Below are 17,320 nucleotides of genomic sequence, written 5' to 3' on the forward strand. Positions count from 1 at the left end.
AGGATTAATTTAAGGAAGAGGCTGGATTATAGCTCTCGATATAAAGTTAATTGCTTATTGCATCTTGTAAAAGACGTCTATCTGTTCCATTACTAAATCATTTAGATATTATCTAAACAGGCTATAGTTATCTGTCAGGCAGCAATTTCTGAAACTAACGAAATGTGAAAAGATTTTGTTTATTAATATTTGGTCTGTGATGAATTGTTTATGGAATGAGAAAGATAAATTTGAAAGACTGATATTACTTAAATTAATCGAGTTATTATATTTTAGTGACAAAAAGACTTCTAAATATACGAATTTAACATTAAAGAAAATTAAAAAAACTTTAAAATAAGGTGAAACAATAATGGGATCTATTTCAGGTCATTTGTGGTCCAAGCAGCTCTACAATAAATGGCCAGAAACTCGAGTTATCTACAAAAATGTCATTGAAAACACACAAAAAGCTGTTTTTGTTTCAAGTATCAGTAAATATCTTGAGCAATTCATGTATGCAAATTTCGACAATATGATAACCTCTTATAAAATCTACTAATATGAGCGTTCTCGGCGGGATAACTGAAGCAATTGTCAGCAATTGTCTTGAATGAGAAGTTAAATCCACTGATACACAATACATATGACTGATTTTCTGGTGTCATCAAACAACTTAAATAAAAAGGATAAACCTTATTACACATGATCTGCATCATCATCATTATCATCATTTTTTTATTTAGATACTCTCTTTGTAGTTGGGTCCATTGTTGTCTATTGTTGGCTGTGCGGGCTCAAGTTATCATGGTCCCATCTCAGGATTGGTCTTCTTCTAGGTCTGTTAACTCCTCGTGGGTATCATGCTGTAATTTTTATGGTCTATCCGTTGTCCATTCTTCTAGCCAGGTGTCCTGCCCATTTCCATTTGAATTCTGTAGATGACATCTATTACCTGAATCTTTTGTCATATCCACTCTGTTTTTTACGGTCTTTCTTGGTTATTTCCAGCATATTTCGTTTCATTCAGTGTTATGTGGCCTGCAGTTTCCTTATAATGTCCGTTTTAACTGTCCAGGTTTCGCATGCATAGGTCATGACTGTAGTACACATTGGTCGAATGTTTTCTTCTTTAGATAAAGCATTCTAGATTTGAATATGATAGAGTTTCTTCCATAAGTACTCCATGCTAACTAAATTCTTCTGTTGATTTCTGATAGTAGAGATATATATTTGTATTAGGTACCCGAAATAAATATATTCTTCTACTATTTCTAGTGTTGTGTTATTTATTAGATTATCTTTTTTGTCCACTAGTTCGTTGTATATTACGTTAGGGTACGCACACAAAGCAAGCTGATTAATTAGCGCATAGTTCCATAGAAAACCAGCGGCAGAGCCTGCGTTGAAAATCAGCGCCGAAAATCACAATATGCAAACACACTCAGCGCAGACAACAAGCCACCAAGATACGTTCATTGTGTACTATTGAGACGATTTGTAGACGCTGGTAATAAGCGCATATAATCAGCTTTATTTGTGTCTGTACCCTTAGTTTTTGCTAAATTTATTTTGAGACCTACTTTATGGCTGGCTGTATTTAGTTCGTTAATTTGTCTTTATCGGAATTGAGCTTATCGTACTATTAGGAATATGTCATCAGCGAATCTTATATGGCGAATATTAGATACACCATCCCCAAATTTGTACAAAATTGCATAATTTAATATAATACTGCATCTTTTAAGATGCATTAAGATTGTAATAATCTGCTTTATTTCAATGAGTTATTTAAAAAGTTGCTTTTATGTCTTCTTCTAAAATAAAATAGAAAAATTGGCGCCGGGAGGCACGTATAGCCGCCCATACTAAAATATGTTAATATCTCGAAAACTGCGACTTTGACTGATTTTGATGTTATTACAAATTTTGTTGCAAATATTATTCCTAATCTTAATTTGAAAACCACGTTTCCCTAGCTACTGTAATTTTGGAGATTTTTTAAAATTTTGAACCCCCCCCCCTTACCCCCTTACCAATCCCCCACCCCCACTAAAAACTAATGGCCAGATTCTCGGGTGCCACGGTATTTTTGTGCCAAATTTGGTTAAAATCGGTTCAGCGGTTTTTGAGTTATCGTGTTACAGACGGACAGACGTACAGACAGACAGACAGACAGATACCATGAAAATATTTTGTATTTAGGTCATTTATGACCCAAATAACTCATTTTGAGTGAAATTAAAAAAACTTTTTTTTTGCCGATCCTAATAGCCTACCATACCTATTGGTATGGTTGGCTAAAAATGGAAAAAAATATTCATCACTTGTCTACACCGCCACAAAAATTTATTAAAAAATATTTTAAGTTTTAGAGAAGCAGATATAGAAACAATAAGATGCAGTATTTTTTTAGAGATATTACTCGTAATTGTTAAAAATAATATATCAACCAATAACTAATATTTACTTACGCTCTGTTTATTCTCCACGTTGTGGACGGTGTGCAAATTGATAAATTGGGGTGGTGTAGGCCTTCTATCTTCTCTGGATGGTGATTTGTCAAAAGGCGATCGATCCTCGTGAACAGCCTTCTCGGCCTGATATTCAATTTCACGGTGATGTTTCTCATAATGGTGATGATATTGTTCTTTTTGGTGTTCTTTTTCGTAATATTGCTCGTATTCGTGATCGAAACTCTGTTCTTTTTCGTTGTAGTCTTCAACATAGCCATGGTAGTCCCTAAATTAAAATATTTTATTTGTATATTTTTTTCGAAGAAACATTAAGGAACTTGTACAGGGTACCGATATCTGTTACCGTTTCTGTTACCATAAACCGATATCTGTTACCGTTTCGGAGTTATGGGTTTTTTAAAAAATGTGCATTTTTAACAATTCGCTGTTTTTTTCGCAAAAACATTTTTGCTATGAAAAATTTTGTATTTTTATGAACACATTTCCAAAGCACCTTTTTAGATAAAATTTATTGGTTTACATATAATTTTTTTTAAATTAATAATTTAAGAATTATCAACAGAAAGTTTGATTTTTTATATGGGGCACCCTGTATATTTTTAATTAATTAAAAAGAATTTAAAAGTACCTTTCCAAAAACATAGCATACTTGATATTTTGCTCGATTACTCTTTGAGATATGGAGTTTTTAAAAATTCGGCCAGTTTGAATAAGTAAACCGTTAAATTCGACGTAAAAAGGTGCTTTGGAAATGTTTTCATAAAAATACGAAATTTTCCATAGCAAAAAAGTTACCGCGATTTGTTAAAAATGCACATTTTTGAAAAACATACCGTAACTCCGAAACGGTAACCGATAGCAGTGTGCGGTTTTCACCATCATCTTTTTAATAAAAATTGAGCTCCAGACACCGATATTAGTTTTCGTCTATATCCTATAGAAAAGGGTGCTTCCCTTTAAAAGCGTCAAATTTGACCCACCCTGTACAATGATTATATTGACAAAAATAATCTATAAACAGTATTTAGTATATTAATTTTATCACGTTTAAAATAGAAGTTTATTGAAAGAAATATTATAATTAACATTTCCAAATATCTATCCATATAAAATATATAATCTTGTCATCAACATACTTTCGAAGCTGGTTTAATAATTATTCTGTCTTCGCTTAATGCTCGATCTATAATAATTTGCCAAAATTGATACAAAAACACCATCATTAATTTCCTGACTAAATTTATTTATTTCTCATTTACATATTTGTTATACTTATAGAAAATAGTGGTAATTATTCTTTATACGTACACCTTAAATTTATCCATCAATCTTTTGCATAATTTGTCTTAAATATAAAAGGAAGACGATCCTAGCATGACAGAAAATTGATTTAGGAATGTCATTGAACGTCTAGACGCAGAATAGCATTAATGTCAAAACCATTAAAGGCGCAGTCATTAAGGTTAACTTAAAGGGAACAGAAAGGCTTAAAACAACAAAGTCTGTAAATATTCTCCCGCATCACCTTAATAATATAGAAAAGCCTAGGAGTTTTTATATAAATTTATGTTCATACAGTTCATACATGATAGTTTAATTTTAAGTTATTTTGTGTCATGACAAATATAAATAATTGACAAAAATTTAGATTTAAATAAATAAATCAAAACAGATCAATTTGGAGAAAGAAGTTATCCAGCAAGCTTAATAGAAAATTTAAAGTAATCTTAAGTGATCGATCTTATTAAAAATTTTAAGCAGTAGCATACAATCAAGAAAAAACGGGACCATAAATGACTTGAAAATGAAGATTGCTCCCATTTTATAGGTAAAATTATACAAAAATAGTGAATGTCATCGGTCGTCATTTTCAAGGCCTCTTGGTGTCATTTTTTCAATCATATACGATATATTTGATATGTATTTCTTATAAAAACTTATGTTTAAATAAAAAGCCCAATATATTTGGTAAAAGGTTTTAATTTCATGATGAACACAGAATTTCAGGGACTCTTCACCAGAATACCAATTTATTTAACCAAGTATAGAAGATTATTTTAAAATAAAAATTAAGAAAATAAAAACGTTGTTTTCTGTAAAATGCACTGCGTACAATTAAAACACAAACCAGCTTGTCAGTATTTTTTACTCACAAAAAAGTTGTTTAACAAATAAAAATACTTAAAGCTTCAGGGGGTATATCTCACCCTATCGTCAGAAATAAACAAAGAAAAAAAAACTATTTAAAATTTGTTTTTTAAAGCATTTTTGTTGGTTATGCAAACTTGTCCAAAGACACTGACAAGCTGGGTTCCGTTTAGATTGTACGCAGCGATATTTGACAAAAAAATGTATTTTTTTATGCTTAAATATTATTTGTCGGGCCTTGGGTCGCCTCGACGAGTGTGTACTTTAATGCTGGAAGTACACACTCGGCCGAGGCAACCCGAGGCGCGACAAAAAATTAACGATATGTACATTGTTATTGGCTAGGACCGTTCTTTTTTGTCGCGAGTGTGTAGTTCCAGCATTAGCATTATGCTTAGGCGTGTGTACTGTAATGCTTAAAGTACACACACACACACATTTCAGTATTTATTTCAGTTGCGAAATTTTCGTGATTTTTTCAAGAAATAAAGCAGGCACCAAGGTATAGAGGTTATCTATAAGTTATTTTAGCTTAAATAATTTTTCATTGTTAAAAAAATCATATTACTTTGTGGTATATTGTTCCAAATATTATTTTTCAAAATTAAGTAAGAATTACTATTGCCAGTATACTGAGTCAGATATTAATTTTTATTCATTATAAGTTAAAATTAAATAGTACAAACGTATATAAACAAATAAATGTTAAGTCCTATATAAATACAATTAGCGAGGTTATTGCTTGTACTACTGCAGGTTTAGATTAGATATACTCCTACTTCATGACAAATATTATAATCACATTTTAATTATCTTTAGAGTGTAGAAAAGGCAACTATGTGTTCATAAATACCTATGAATGCCCTGGGAATCGATGAAATGCAACTGATACGTATGCGGAATGCCGTGAGAATCTAAATACTGACGGGAATCTCCACGATGGTCGCCATTTCCGTGCTCTTCCAAGTGAGGGTGGCTGGGAGTATGGGGCAGAATGGGGAAATTCTGGGGAGAATGGGCTGTAAAAGCAAATACGTGCCATAAATATACATCTTTAATATTTGTATGTTATACAGGGTTTCCCATGCTGAGCGTGCATTAGAAGTTTCTAGAGAACTACAATATCTAGATTAGGGATTTTTTGTATATCATTGTTTTACAACGATATCCATCGATTAAACATATTTTGAATATAGCGGCACTTCCGGAAATACCGAAAGTTGACAACAACTTTCTGATTTTAAATGGGTGCCCCCAATTTTATTACATAGTTAAATTCTCTGTAAAATTTTATGAATTTTGATATTAAACACTCTATACCTAACAATAACCTTTTTTGAGAAAAGAAATAAATTTTTTGGACGAAAAAAACTGCCTGTTAAAAGAAATTGTATAGTCTAAAAATCAAATTAAGTGATTACCACAGCCACTGTATAATGGTGATAAGTAAACCGCTTATCACACGACTCTACAAAGGAATTACGTTCTTTGTTCTAAAGTTTATTTTATGATTTTTTGATGACATCCAAAAAATAACACAAAATTGAATGCACAAAACATCCCCCTTTAGAATTTTGACTTATATGTTACGAAATGAAAGTAAAAGAAGCGCACTCCTGGATTTTGTTCGCGTAATAAATTCATGAAATATCGATCTCTATATTTAATTTAATTTTCTTTGAATATTACAGAAACATTTTTTTTTAATTGTAACAAAATAGGTATTTTAAAATTAAAATAAAAAATTGTAATTTATATAATGTGTAATTAAATTTTAATATATCTATTTTGTTACAATAAAAAAATGTTTATGTCAATACACGATCGAACCTTTATAAAAATAAAACAATTATTGATGTTATTATAACATATTAATTAATTACGTTATTTACGTTTACCTTATAAACTTAAAAAAAACGTACAAAACAAGTCGAATCTTTTCCAAATCGCAATTTTTTCGTCAATTAGGAACGCTACACTTCTTCGCAGGTTTGCGTTCTCGGTCGAAAAAAATCCATTGCAATTAAATATGAATAATTAAAATAAAATGTACTTGGCAAAAATAGTACAAATACACACACCAAAAACAAAACACAACGAAATAAAAATATTGACATATTTAAAAAACAAATGAATATTTGTTAACTTTTTAATGACTAGCAGTGCCTCTAGTGTTTGTTCGCACACTACAGCTTTTACTTCCAGCCATTGCCATTACAGAAAATGTTCTAAAGGGGGATATTTTGTCATTGAATGACAAACAACCTTTCAGGTACCGTCAGGTATCCTCTAGTTGGAAACACTTTGGATAAACTCTTATAATAATAAATAAGTAAAGCACATGTCAATTCTAACAACAAAACCAAAAACAAATCTAATAAATTGAATTATTAACTTTATATCTGAGAGTGTAATCTTAATAGAGATAAATTACAAGATAATTTCCATTCTCAATATGAAAATTCGAATTCAATATAGTCCTATGAATTAAGTTTTCAATAATATTGAAAACACTTTATTTGCTTAGTATTTGAATTGGCTGTTTCCATGAAATGGGAACTGAAAATGCAATATATCGTGCAATTTTCCGCATGCAATTTTATCTGATTTCCTTGTCGAGTCGGCGATTAAATTCCAATATTCATACAAGCCGTTGCAACAAATCTGCGGCGCTAACAACAAAACTGTCGTGTTTTTTCGCATAATAATTTATAGTAGCTGTTGTCCCGTAGGGCATTTTGGCCTTAAATATAAATCTGTACTAACATATCTGTTCTACCAAATTGACTAAATTTTAAAATTTAATACAATTATATCTTATTTTAGATGAATGTTACGCTTTCCTCACTTATAATCGTAATACACATAATGTACTTAAATTCAACAATTTCCCAATTATGAAGTTTTAATTTTGAAACGTTAAACAAAAATTTTGTAATTTCCAGGCTTGATATAATCTCATTTTATACATCTATATATCCTAACTTGAAAACTAATGTCAAATAATATTAAGTATCACAGTTTCCGCAGAATGGCATCGTTAAATGAAACCGAACACATCGAAATTAATCAAATAGAATTGTTTAAGTGATATTTTCGAAAGTCAATAACTCGGAAACAGTAGGTTTGAGGGACATTGTCTATTTCGATTTTTGCTTAAAATTGAAGAAAGAACCAAAATATGCAATAATATACAGGGGGTTCCATTTAAAAAAATAAACTTTGATGTGACACGACTTTATGACCGACCCTGTATAGTTAAATTTATTACCCGCTAATAAATATGTAGAAACCCTATAACGTCTGCTTTAACTTTTGCGGTACCTCTGATATTTTACCTAATAATTGATCGTTCCCATACATATCAGCGACCCTGTATAAATATATCAGGTTTAACTCGTAAACTCAGTTTTTTTTAAACTTTAGTACTTGGCTTATTATACAGAGTTAATAGAAGGTTTTATTTTACCCTAACTTTAAAACAGTCTGTGCAACAATTCGTGGACAAATTTTCCTAAAACATTATTTTTCTGTGAGAACCATACTTCCTGAGCACCAAGAAGAAGTTTTGTTTTTTGGTTCATGTCAAAAGATGCATTGGTTAATTTTTAAGCCCGAAAATTTTTCAATATTCGTAACTTTTGATGATATTTTTCAACATGACGAGGTGGCTTTGGTGGTTATTATTGGAACTATACTAATATAATATTATGAACTGGCAACCATGTCCGATAGATCTGAATAATATAGAACATGTTTGGAACATCGCTGGCAGGGGATTAGAGGTCGCGAGTTGGTACCAACTTCATTAAATTAATAAACTTCGCTTGGTCCTTAAATAAGAATGGGAAAACGTAACGCCATATGGTATGGGCAGCCTCATTGATAGTATGAACAGACGTCTTCAGGCAGCTATAGCAGCCAGGAGAGGCAATTCAAAGTATTAGATTATTTTTTACATTTTTTTTTTCTGTTTGTTTACTTGGTTATTAGAATTATATTATCTTTATTATCGTTAGTTCTAATATTATTTTTAAAGTTTATCAAAACCATGGTTGGTATTACAGAATATATAGGTTTGCGTATACAGGGTGGTCCAAACTGTATTCCTGAAACTTCGGAAGCATATTCTGCAGATAAAAATAAGTAAAATTTTTTTATATAAATGTATATCCTAAAATGCTTAGTTTCAGAGATACAGGGTGTAGAAGTTTCATTTTTATTTCGATTTTTTCTAAATAATTTCTGAAGTAACATCAATATTTGGATGAAAATTGGTGTCTGGGAGTTTATTGACATAAGAAATTTGATTTTAATGTCAATATGACTCCTACTAGTAGAGAGCGCCACCTACATGTGTTTTGACTGTTTTGAAGCGCAATAACTTTTTGTCCGTACCTGTATAAAACTACCGAGTGAAAAAATATACATCTCTGTGACATTCTACGTAAAAAATATCTCTTTGTAAAAGTCGCTACGAACAACCGTTTTCAAGATATTTAAAATGGAAATAGTCAATACATGTCATTAGGGGATTTCGGAAACTGTGATCTGATTGATCGGATTGATAGGATTACTAATCCAGACGTTCAAAAAGTGATCTCAAAACGAGTCAATGCGTTCGGAAAGTGATCCGAATAACTCGATTTTTGCCATATGTTGTGATCCTACTAACCCTCCTACGAGGTGGGTAGAATTAATCAGCTGATCATTTCTAGGGTAATTTTAAACGTAACGGTCCGCATAGAAGTATAAAGCTTTTTAATAACCGTTTTGTCCGAAATCACTTTATTTAATGTTGATCAAATACATGATATTTTGTTAGTGACCGTAAAAATGAGCCAATCAGCATATCATCAAGTAACTCTAGATTTTAAATAAATAAAAAACCAACAAGTAATTCTAAAGATACTGACTGCGAAAAGGCACTATCGGAGACACCCAATAGGAAAAAAATGAAAACTGAACTACAGAAAAGTGGTATAAAACATTTAGATTAAAATAGCCAGGCATAATGAAAGAATGGAACTTGATAGACAATTCTGAAAATTTTCATCACAATGGTAGATAAAAATTGATATATTTTTTTATTATTAATATGATGGAATGTTTATTATGTTGGCAGTAAATAAATGATTAAAATAAAGTTTATAGTGTTTTTGTTTTAAATGGCATAATTTTAAAAAAGTCTAAAATAAAACACATTTTGTTTTTATAAAAAATAGTCTTACAGAAACTAAAAAGTATACTTAAAGCAAAACAAATAGGATAAAAATAGATCTTATACAATCGTTAAAGAGGGATATTAAGATTATTTGTTTAATTTATCTCTTTTTACGAAATATATTTAAATGTGATTGTTAACTCGGTTAATCTAATGATCCAACCGTTCGTAATTAAACTACCAGCTGATTACTCCCAGCACTGATCTTGGAACAGCTGATTAGTAAACTACCTAATCTAGGATTTTATTTTCGAAAACCCCTATTATTGACGAAAAATAAACACTTTGAGTAGATAGTTATTTCACTAAAATAATAAATTTGGGAAATTTTTATTTTTTTAAATTAATCATAAATTTTTCTGCAAAAAATGACGATAAAACAGTTTCTGTTAAACTTTTAGCACACAAACATTTTAAATTTATGATTTCAGTGTAGTATCTATTTAAGTCAACATGTTTAATTTATGTCAATGATGACAGATATTGATAATTTCGATTCCAAATATCTCGAAAACCATTACTCCTAGCGATTTTTACCAAGAGACCTTTTTCACGTGGAAAACGTCGTTAGTGTATATTTTTTTACACGGTAGTTTTATACAGGTACGGACGAAAAGTTATTACTCTTCAAACCAGTTAAAAAATATGTAGGTGGCGCCGTCTACTAGTAGGAGTCATATTGATATCAAAATCAAATTTCTCATGTCAAAAAACTCCCAGACACCAATTTTCATCCAAATATTGACATCACTTCAGAAATTATTTGGAAAAAATCGAAATAAAAATGAAACTTTTACAGCCTGTATCTCCGAAATAAGCATTTTAGAACATACATTTATACAAACTTTTTTGCTTATTTTTATCTGCAGAATATGCTGCCGAAGTTTCAAGAGTACAGTTCGGACCACCCTGTATACACAATAGAATCACCAAAGCCGTGTCGTTATATTAAAAAGCTATATCAAAAAGTAATGATAATTGAAAAAATTGCAAATTATTGGTGGCACGTTCACTTCGCTCTACAAATCTCTCAAGATTAATCAAATTATGTTTCGATAGGAGATAAAAATAAAACGTGGTTCTGACCCAAAAATACAGTTTTTTAAAAAAAAATTACGAAATTATTGCACAGGCTGTTGTAAAGTTATTATATTAACCCTGTATAATAAGCCAAATACTAAAGTTTATATAAAACCAATTTTCTAATGAATTCATGAAAATTGAGCTAAAAATAAAAACAAAATTGGCGAAAATTTTTTCCGTTACTTTTCTTTGCAGAAAAATTTTATGTTCAATCTGCATTTCAACATTGCAAATAAATAAATAATCAATATAGATATTTATCATAATTTGTATAAAATATGAAAAAAACTCTTATTCTTTCAACAAAAACCATAAAAGAAAATGAATATTTTTAGTCTCTAATATCTACTTAATCAATGTTGTTCGATATATATTTTGATTAAAAGAAAATATGTAAAAGAGGACAACGCTGTGCTGGTCAAGCTTAATCACGTGACTAAAAGTTTATTTGGCATGATATATAAATTGAAAACTTAGCACATGTATCAAAGCTATTTTTTTCGCAACCGTACCTCATTTTTGTCATAATTCTCTACGGGTTTAGACAATGGGGCATTTAAACAATTCTTTAAATTAACTGAAATTAAGATGTTAATCCATTAAATGCAAGTTCCTGACTTTATAGTTGCTACACCCATAGATATAGAGAAAAAAAATCATATCAAGAATTATTCAAAAATAATTCATTCCTTTCCGATTATGCCAACAAATGTCATAGTTACAGAAAAACTGGATACGAAGACGGAAATATATCTAATACTTGGTAATGTCACATTAGACAAATTTTTGATCTTCTATAGTTGCTAAACCCATATACACTAATTTTTGTCCAGAAAAGTGTTTTAATTTAAAACTCAATATCTTCCAAAAACTCTGAAGGTTACCATGTCCAAAAAATATACCTTAATTACTCCCTTTTAATCCCATAAACGACTTTTGAATCTTGATTTTCGTTGCTAGTATTAGCCTAGGGTGGGAGTCTCCTATACATATTGATTATTCCAAAATAATATTTTTTTGTTTTGAGCTGAGAAACATTATCTATCCTACCTAATAGACATATCTCTCCTAATTTATCATCATGAATTACCCATAAGAGCGAGAGCACGCGTTATCAATTCTTTAGAATAATTCATTTATAAATAAAGATGTTTGTTGATAATTAAATTATGTGCTAAATATTTCTAGTTGTTTTTATTCAAGAGATAAAACTCTGAATTAAAGGATAAACAGTATTTATAATTTTATGCAGCATTATTACGCATTTTCGAGCACTTTGAGAAAACGACAAAAATACGGTTCTAATTTAACATTTTCTTTATAGATTTTTAACTATTTAGTAGATTACTATTTCATAGAGAAAATAACTCTAATTACTTTATACAGTTATTACTACTGAATTTCATAAAATACTGAATAAAATATAACGTTTTATATTCAGGTAATACTCATAGAATCGATAGTATACTACATAAATTAGGAAACCAAATAATTTTCCCACTTACCAAGGAGATCTCTCATTTTTGGTGTATGTGCTTTAGATCCATGCTTCTCCTTCCCATGATGCTCTTTGGTTGAGGCAGGATGTTCAGCTGAATCTTTATGATGTTTTTCGTGTTTTTCATGATGGTCTTTGTGGTGATGCGGGTGCGGTATGTGATGATGGGATGCTTCAACCAGCGTGGGTTGAATATGGGTTACAAATTGGGCCATTACGGATTATAATATTTAATCGTCGGCTAAAATACATCTAAAATCGATCAAACAAACACTTATATAAGTAAAATAAAACAATGTTCATTTTTATTCTCCAAGTAAATAAGCAACATTATTAAAAATAACTTACCTAAAATGTTTATAAACATATTGGATGTTTGTTTTTTTTTCGCATGCGATAACCGATCACACAAAGCGTCCGCGAATTACACCGCTGAGTCGCCTGCCAAAAATTTTAATCGGATTTTGTGATTTAGGGCTGTTGAACTCCGACTATGTTTTGGATTTTTGGAAGAACACCATGCACCGGGCACGATCGCCACTCATCTGAGGCTGTGGACGAGGAAAATACTGGAGATACAGTCAATGAATTTCCCGCCCTGTGATTTTCCAAGACCACCTACCATTTAGAGGCTTAAATAGAACTTGTAAAAATGTAAAAATCGCCAAAAATCACACTTTCATTAATGGAAATATACCAACTAAATATTAAAGAAAAATAAACTGTTGTTCTGTAGGTAAGCATTATTTATTAACGTTTTATTGATTCAATATTAAAAGTTCAACATTTCTATTGCGAAATAGGAAGTCCAGATATTGTCACGAGTCAGCATAGATTATATTATTAATATTAAATACAAAAATCTAAAATCGATACAGTCGTAATTATTCCTTAGATATCATCCTCGGGAGGGAATGTAAATATTGTCTGTTAATTTTTCGCAGTATCTGTTCTGGATGAAGCCTGCTAACATACTCTGTGTCTATATTGTAAATTGAGGATTTAGGCATCCGTTGGCTTCTTAGGTATTGTTAATTATATTTTTATTGAGTTGTGAATTGAATTATAATTTTATTGAATAAGTAAGTTCCGCAGTAATGTTGGAAACACGTGTCTGCGTTTAACGAGTATAAAACGGTATAACGGGCAGGTTTTTACTTATTTTATTTATTCCATCCGCATTAATGTTACTTTGTATATTTTAACCACCAGCAATTACTAGCCTGGTAACAAATGATCAAAAATTAATCTTTATTTATTATGCCTTAAGATTAACTTACTAATTTCCTAAAGAGGTCCCATCTGTCAATTGTGTTTCATAAAAATTATATAGTGTTTTGTTATTTACTGAGATTTAGTTACTATTTCAATAGTATAGTCTCAATACATGTTTACCATAAATATACATAACTACTGTCTTTTTTTATTATTTATATGTGTGTTTGATATAACTTTTATCTTATATGTCGAGCTAAAAAGGGAATACCCACTTCTACCATTTATAAAATATGCATATCTATTCTAATGAAAAAGAATGTGAACGAAAGTTTAGATCAAATTAGTAAATATCAAATAAACTGATAGATCCAAAAATGTGCTATTTAAACTATTGCTAAAACGGGGTTTAATATTAATTACAAGATTTAGATGCATTACTGGTTGATTTATCTATTGCAAGTTATTTAAGTTTCGAATAACAACATTATTGGTATTAGGTGTAGTCTGCAGAGTCAGTAATATCAGTAATCCTCTAGAACTGCAGCTCTTTTATAACCGTTAACGCTAGAACATTCCGAACAGTAGAAAATTAGCCCTTTTTCAACTTTTTCATTTCTTTTAACATTTTAATTTATTAATATGTGAACTATAGGTTTTAGCTACTGTTGCAGGATAAACTTGCCATTTATATAACATAGCAACGTTTAATTAACAAAATATTTTTTCCTACTAATAGTTTATTATTATACCTATAATAATTAATTTATTGTGTTAGTAGTATTTATGTATTTTGCAATGTGGTATGCATCACAAAAAAATTGAAGGGTTCAGGACTCTGCCTTTAAAGGCCTTTTTCATTAATCAATACCGTCTCGCAAAGGCCAAAACTTGTGGAAAGCAGTTTTAACACCCCTTTTCCCACTTCTACTCACTTCTCTATAAGATGCACTCAAAATTGCCTTTCAAAATTCTCAATTTTTTAAAGGCGCTGGTTGTCATGCGGAATTTTCAAAAAAAAACAAAAGTTAAAATTTCTACAAAAAAAAATAATATTATTATAACAGTCCTTAATATTTTGTATAAATTTAAGTAGTATGTTAATATAACTTGTAATTGGAAACATTGATTACAGTTGAGGGTTGGAACCACCAAAACACTTTTACTTTTACACTGGACGCGCGTTTCGCTAACCATGTTAGCATCATCAGCAGATGATTATAAACTCAAAAAGTTTATAAATAGAAAAATAAGTTATAACCAAAAAAAGTTTATAGTCATCTGCTGATGATGCTAACATGGTTAGCGAAATGCGCGTCCAGAGTAAAAGTAAAAGTGTTTTGGTGTATTGTGGTGATTTAGTGTTTTTATTTTGCTGGAAACATTGAACTTGATAACTATTATTTAGGAGCTTCCTCTCCAACTACAACAAACTTTCTTTTATTATTCTAGTGTATCAAAATTACTAAGTAATTATAGTAGGTAATTTAAAACATAATTATAGGACAGTCTTCATTTCTATTACTTTCACTGCACTAATTTGCTTGTTTTAGGTTTTATTATCGGCCTTAAAAATTTAAATATACATTTGCTATAATTCGAATTATTTCTATTCAATGTAATTAACACAATTTCTTGTAATTATTTAACAGACTAAATAAATTAGAATAATTAGTAGGCTACGTAAAGAGATAACACCTAAAACGTTAAGAATTAAATAGTATTATGCGGCAATACTCGAGATGATCATAGAATCAAATTAAGAAATATCAATAATCAGAATCCAAGTACATTGAAAGAAGTGGTAATAAATCGAGTTTCAATTCTTATTATCTATTACTTCAGAAAAAGAGTCAATATGCTTTAAGCTTGGAGTGATAACATTACTAAATAGTATCTATTGGATGTAGCTTGAAGCTAATAAGTAATGAGAAGTAGTAGTGAGTAGTGATCCACCCTATATATTATTCAATTTTTCCTTCGATTCTAAGCTAAAATCGAAATACACACAATATACCTCAAACCAACCATTTCCGCGTTATTGACTTTTGAACATATCACTTAAACAATTCGATTTAATTAATTTCGTTATGTACAGTTTTATTTAATGATACCATTCTGCCAAATCTGTGATAATGTTGTAATAAGTTTTTAAATGCATATTAGCTACTAGTAAATTGAAGTATACAGGGTCGGTCATAAAGTTGTGGCACATTAAATTTTATTCTTTTTTAATGGAACCCCCTGTATATTATTGCATATTATTTCAATGGTTCCTTCAATTTTAAGCACTAATCGTAATATACAATGTACATAAATTGAAGAATTGAAATGCTAAACGAAGATTTTGTAATTTCCAGACTTGATATAATCTCATTTTATACATCTATAAATGCTAACTTGAGAATTAATGCCAAATATTATTAAGTATCACAGTTTCGGCAGAATGGCATCGTTAAATGAAACTGAACATATCGAAATTATTTAAATCAAATTGTTTAAGTGGTATTTTCAAAAGTCAATAACTCGGACACGGTTGGTTTGAGGTACATTGTGTGTATTTCGATTTTTGCTTAGAATTGAGGAAAGAATTGAATTAATCTATTAAAAAAAAAATAAAACTTGATGTGCCACGACTTTATGATTTATTTATTACTCGCTAATAGATATTTAAAAATTCTATATATAACTTTTGTATTTAACTTTTTGCGGTACCTCCTATATTTTAATTAATAATCGACCGTTTCCATACATATCAGCGACTCTGTATATTAGTAAACTTGATCTTAGGCAGATTGACAATCTGTCATATAAAATGGCGACTCATAGCAGCTAAACTACAGCGATACTCCAGCATTACATTCACCGGTGACGGAATACGTGTTGAGCGTGAGGTTGCCAGCATTGGTCCGTTTTATTAGTACATAGATATATTCTGGAAAATCACTTTTGCCATTGAATGATTTTTGTTGATAATGAACTTCTGACCAATTTTAGATAGGGTACCCTACATGATCCTTTACCTCTTTGCATTTTTTGTTTTTATGCTCGTTAATTCGTATATTTGGAAGCCATTTTCACACTGCATTTACAAAATACCTACTAGATGCACTCTGGCTCACTTGCATCACTTTCTCTTGGCTTGATACTTCCGGTCTTTTTTTTGTTAAGACGTTTCTTAGAGTAGTTCCCAACGTAAAAACAGTTTTAATGTTATACTGTTTGCCTCTTTTCATATTGATGTGATCTTTTCTGTTGTTTCTTTTTTAGACGGAATAGCCAAGAGAGAATTTTCAAATCGTTTCCTTGTGTTACCAGTTGTCTAGATGTTGTACTTCTACATACTATCTCTGATAAAAATATTTTCGTAAATCAAAAACATACTCAGTCCCAAGACCAATGCCAATGACTGATAAGTGAATATCTAATTTCTGTAACAGATTTAACGCATACTTCTTCATCTTAAAAATTAATCGTAAATGGAGGGTAAAGATTTTTGTTCCAACTACACAGAATTTGGATTTCCATATTCTTGAATTCAAGAGAATATTTCAATGTGTGATTTATTGATGTGTGATACTTTTAAGTAAATAAATATTTTTATTTATATTTTAATGTATTCGACTTTGATTCATTATCAGCATCAATATCTGTTACTGTTTCGGAGTTACGGGGTGTTTTTCAAAAATGTGCATT

At 30.2% G+C, this 17,320-nt stretch overlaps 1 protein-coding gene across 1 annotated transcript in view; it reads right to left on the bottom strand.

Annotated features, from left to right (window-relative positions):
- LOC115880789 (ankyrin-3-like) overlaps positions 1-13,029 on the bottom strand; it is a 108,954-nt gene extending 95,925 nt beyond the window's left edge. The window contains exons 1-4 of the mRNA XM_030898075.1: positions 12,758-13,029; positions 12,417-12,661; positions 5,458-5,623; positions 2,454-2,721 (exon numbers count right to left, since the gene is read on the bottom strand). Of these exons, the coding sequence (XP_030753935.1) occupies positions 2,454-2,721; positions 5,458-5,623; positions 12,417-12,624 (642 nt within the window). The 5' untranslated portion in view covers positions 12,625-12,661; positions 12,758-13,029. The remainder of the gene's footprint in view (positions 1-2,453; positions 2,722-5,457; positions 5,624-12,416; positions 12,662-12,757) is intronic.
- Positions 13,030-17,320: the final 4,291 nt, after the last annotated feature.

The sequence above is a fragment of the Sitophilus oryzae genome, unplaced genomic scaffold (genome assembly GCF_002938485.1).
Source record: "Sitophilus oryzae breed Bouriz unplaced genomic scaffold, Soryzae_2.0 scaffold_1658_pilon_pilon, whole genome shotgun sequence".
Taxonomy (NCBI): Eukaryota; Metazoa; Arthropoda; class Insecta; order Coleoptera; family Curculionidae; genus Sitophilus; species Sitophilus oryzae.